We start from the raw sequence: 4802 nt of genomic DNA, 5'->3' as shown, positions 1-4802 counted from the left end.
CAGTCAAATAGTTTTTGCCCTGTCTGAATTCTAATGTGTTTGTTAAAATTTCCCTTCTGTTTCTGTCTTTTACTGCGATCAGAACAGCTAAATGTTTTTTTGCTTGCTTGCCTCCCTTTTTGTTGTTCTGAGTTGTTTATATGACCAGATGCTTTTCCATATTTAGGGCATTTAAATTGTTTCTCATCAGTGTTGCCTGAAGAAAAAATATTGGTATTTATTGGACAGTTAAAACTTGACTGAAGTTCTCTGGTCTGTTTCCAGTCATAACTGTCATCAGTCTCAGTTCCTGAACTGTCTGAAATCCTGCCACTGGTATCGAGTTGTAAATGACTGTTTGGACCCAAGTTGCTGGCTGGTTGTGGTCCTCCATTGTCCTCTCCATCAGCTTCTGCTGTCAGTGTTCTGTGTACAGATGAGCTGCTGGCTACAGGCTCAGCCTCTGTGCTCTCATCACTTCGGCTTTGATGAAGTTGTGATGACTCTGGTTTTTCATCATCATTTTCACTCTTCACAGTGACGGCAGTGAAACCAAATGTGGTGAGATCTGCCTCCTCCAGCTGCTGAAGCTGCTCTCCCTGCTGACTTATCCACAGCTTCTCTTCTTCTTTAATGCCCTCCTGGTCAACACTCAGACTCCATTCTTGGTTTTCAGGGAGAGTTTTTTCTTTAATAACCAATAACGGCTGCATGTCTGCAAAGAAACAAATCAACAATAAATGTCAGAACAACACTCATTAAAATAGAGTGGTGAGTTTGACCTGATGACAGTAAGTTATTGCACTGATGGAACTGATAAAGTGGAAATGTACATCAGGAGGATTCATTTTACATTTCACACATACTTTAGCTGGACACCAACATAATGTCAAAACTTGTGAAATATGATATGAACACATCTACAATGACATTACAACTCATTAAAAAATACAAGCCAACTATTTTAATTAATATTTTATAATGTTGTGGATCTCAATTACAATGTTGATGGACTCTCCACAGCACTTTTTCCCATCTGATAAACACGGTCCAAGAGCTTTATAGTGATGTCCCACATGCACTTTTTCATGCTCATGAAGTGGAAGCGATCTGGTGTTTAAGAACCTTTGTGATTTTCTCATCTGACGAGGAAACAAGGATCCTCTGCTGTCAAGTCCATTCCTTTAAACATTAGACCCTGGTTTCCAAGACTGTGGAGACTGCTGTGAAGGGCTGTGCCACAGAAAATTTATGTTGCCTTCATGAGCGCAATTTGGTGGGGGATAGGGGGGACATGTCCATCCCACCTTTTCAACCAGGGGGACAGAATATAGTATGTTTCCCCCACCTTCTGACATATATGTGTGTACTTGAAACATGCTATGCCAGTCTTATGTGCAAAACCATGTAAGTCTTATGTGCAAAACCATGTCAGAATAGTATCTTTGTTTCTGCAAGTTTGTATTTTTTAGCAGCATTGACTTGTTTACACCTTTCTTGTTTGTCACATTCAGAATTTTCTGGGACTGCATTTGCCCAGATTTGAAACCAAAAATAGTTGCCTCTAGGGACTAGTGTCTACACATAAGTATCAATGGACCATATGCTAATTTACTAAATTCTGAAAGTTAGAAAAGGAAATCAGAAAAGCTATCGGGGACCTCATAAAGCCCATCTGCAATTATTGCTTGATCTCCAAAATCAGTCTATGCAATAGGGATGTGAATCGTTCAACAACTCACGATTCAATTCGATTTTGATTATTGGGGTGACGATTCGATTCAGAATTGATTTTCGATTCAAAGAGCTCTGAGAAATAGTTATATTACTTAAAAATGTTAATGTTTAAGAAAATGCAGCTTTACAAGGTTAATCAAGTGATTCTAGATGTAAATTTACTTATCGCCTTTGCTCGTTCGGAGTTGGCTGGTCAGTAGTCGGCAGATACCACTGCTCCCCTCTTTTAGCTCCGGGTGATAGCGTAGCATGTGGGCTTGCGGATTTGAAGTGTTTCCGAAGTACTTGACTTTCATTTTGCAGATTTTGCACACTGCATAAGTCATGGCAAGCTCCTTCTTAAGCAGCAAATAATCAAATCCAAAATGCGCCCAAACATTTGCCTTCAGCAAAGACGGTGCTGGCTGAATTAGCTCTTCGTCCGCCATGCTAAGCTACAGCCACTGAACTCTGGAGCTCATGAGTGTTTGAAGCACGCCGGACCCCCCCCCTCGCGGGGACGCTGTAGTATGGAAGCCGTTGCCTGACAAACAGTACACGCAGCGAGTAAGCAAGAAAATGTTTAAAAAATGCTTTTTAAAAATCGATTCTTGGACATTTTGGATTGATTCAGAATCGTAATAAATAAGAATCGCAATTCGGATGTGAATCGAATTTTACGACACCCCTACTATGCAAGCGAAATTATGTTCAGTATGAGTGTTGTCATTAGTGCCACTTCGAAAATTAAATTCATGATAAGTATTTTATCCTAAACTTATGATCTGTTGTTTTTTTCAAACTTATGCAAAAACAAATCTTGAGGAAAAAAAAATACAGTATGCGATAGTTAATAATTATTAAGAGTCTGTTCTTTCATATTTCTGAATACATTTTACCACATTGCAGTTGTTGTTTTTTTTTTATGAAAACTCATCCTATCATTCTTTTTGAGTTCTACACATGTGGTGATACCTTATTTACACCAGGATGTTAAAAAAATCAATGCTGGCTATTCTCAGAATAAAGTACTTATATCCACAGTTTCAAATTGTATAAGTCAAATGGTGTCCACTTTATGTTCTTCTCAAAACATTAAATTACTGTTCTGGATGCTCAGAATGCATATGAGCTTATCTAGAAACCGTTGGCTTCTGGCCCCCAGATCCCCCGCTTCAGCCCTGCGGGCCTCGCACATTGTCCAGCCCCAATTTCTAGTTCTAAACTGCGCCCTTGGTTGCCGCTCACAAAAATATACTGGGGATATAAAAATAAAAGTTTAAAGGGTCCACGCTATGACGTTTTTACATATTCTTGAAGAATAAAAAAAGCTTTTTCCACGTCTGTTTTTTTTAACCATAAAATTACACTGAACAAGGATTTAGATGTTTCGTTACCCATCTGAGAATTTGAATTTACTACCTCCAAGTTGACCTACTTTTTCGCTGCGACGGATGTGACGTCATTCGAGTAGATGTGTCGCAGCGCCGCTCTGTTTACCAACACGGCAGACACGAACAGTGAAGGCATAGTGCGCGATTATAGCGAAGATTTAAGTGACATATCAATTGTTTTTGAAGAAGATGAGGAAGTTTCTGATGAAGATATTAACGGTGTAAATAATGAGCAGCTCCAAACCGTGTATGTTCCAGCCGAATGCGACAGAAAGCTAGTTTCTCGATTGTGTGTTTAGATGCAGAGGTCCTCAGAGTAGCACACTATGCCTACATGATGCTCCACAGTACGAGTCAGCACATGAAATAGAAAGTTTTATTTACATGGTTTATAGAAAAAAGTAAAAAATATTCAAATAAAAAAAGAATGAACTGTTGTTTTGAACATCAATCCATGCTATTTTTTTGTCGCAGAAAGTATCATCATATCACATATCGGCAATTTGTGCGGTTGTGCCGAGACACTTGGGAAGGCACAGAAGGTTGCCACTACCAGCTTGTGTTGTATTCAAATAAGGAGCACTTTTCCATCACCATCATCCGACTACACTGTTGCTCACATAGACTGAATAAAATGTGTTTTAACAAATTGTAAAACACTTCTCATTTGAATGAAACAATGTGAAACTTATGTGAAATTGCATTTTTATTCATTTTAACATGCTACACAAATAATCTGTTTTTTTTTTTTTTTTTTTTTTTTTTCCATTTTCCACATATCACATGTTGGATATGTGGCTAACTTTCTCAATCCTCCTCTTTTCCACTAAGGAAAGTACAGTAGTGTTCAGAATAATAGTAGTGCTATGTGACTAAAAAGATTAATCCAGGTTTTAAGTATATTTCTTATTGTTACATGGGAAACAAGGTACCAGTAGATTCAGTAGATTCTCACAAATCCAACAAGACCAAGCATTCATGATATGCACACTCTTAAGGCTATGAAATTGGGCTATTAGTAAAAAAAAAAAAGTAGAAAAGGGGGTGTTCACAATAATAGTAGCATTTGCTGTTGACGCTACAAACTCAAAACTATTATGTTCAAATTGCTTTTTTAGCAATCCTGTGAATCACTAAACTAGTATTTAGTTGTATAACCACAGTTTTTCATGATTTCTTTACATCTGTGAGGCATGGAGTCAACCAATTTGTGGCATCTTTCAGCTGTTATTCCACTCCAAGATTCTTTAACATTCCACAGTTCATTCACATTTCTTGGTTTTGCTTCAGAAACAGCTTTTTTGATGTCACCCCACAAGTTCTCAATTGGATTTAGGTACAGGGATTGGGCAGGCCACAAAACATTAATTTTGTTGGTTTGGAACCAAGATTTTGCTCGTTTACTAGTGTGCTTTGGGTCATTGTCTTGTTGAAACACAAATTTCAAGGGCATGTCCTGTTCAGCATAAGGCAACATGACCTCTTCAAGTATTTTGACATATCCAAACTGAACCATGATACCTGGTATGCGATATATAGGCCCAACACCATAGTAGGAGAAACATGCCCATATCATGACGCTTGCACCACCATGCTTCACTGTCTTCACTGTGAACTGTGGCATCTACCCAAGATGACGCCATGTGAAGGCGCCCTGGTATTCTGGTGTTCCCTGTTTTGTCTGTTTTTGTGCGTAAATCGAGTGTCATCGTG

At 38.5% G+C, this 4802-nt stretch overlaps 1 protein-coding gene across 1 annotated transcript; it reads right to left on the bottom strand.

The window, feature by feature from the left end:
• Nucleotides 1–521: 521 nt before the first annotated feature.
• Nucleotides 522–2159, bottom strand: LOC117530303 (zinc finger BED domain-containing protein 1-like). Its single transcript, XM_034193197.1, has 2 exons — nt 1879–2159; nt 522–694 (listed from the first exon to the last, which is right to left on the bottom strand). The coding sequence occupies exons 1-2, from the start codon at nt 2142–2144 to the stop codon at nt 670–672; spliced, it is 291 nt and encodes a 96-aa protein (XP_034049088.1). The 5' UTR covers nt 2145–2159; the 3' UTR covers nt 522–669.
• Between the last annotated feature and the right edge of the window lie 2643 nt (nt 2160–4802).

The sequence above is a fragment of the Thalassophryne amazonica genome, chromosome 18, assembly GCF_902500255.1.
Source record: "Thalassophryne amazonica chromosome 18, fThaAma1.1, whole genome shotgun sequence".
NCBI classification, from domain to species: domain Eukaryota; kingdom Metazoa; phylum Chordata; class Actinopteri; order Batrachoidiformes; family Batrachoididae; genus Thalassophryne; species Thalassophryne amazonica.
This window is presented reverse-complemented; position numbering and strand designations above follow the sequence as displayed.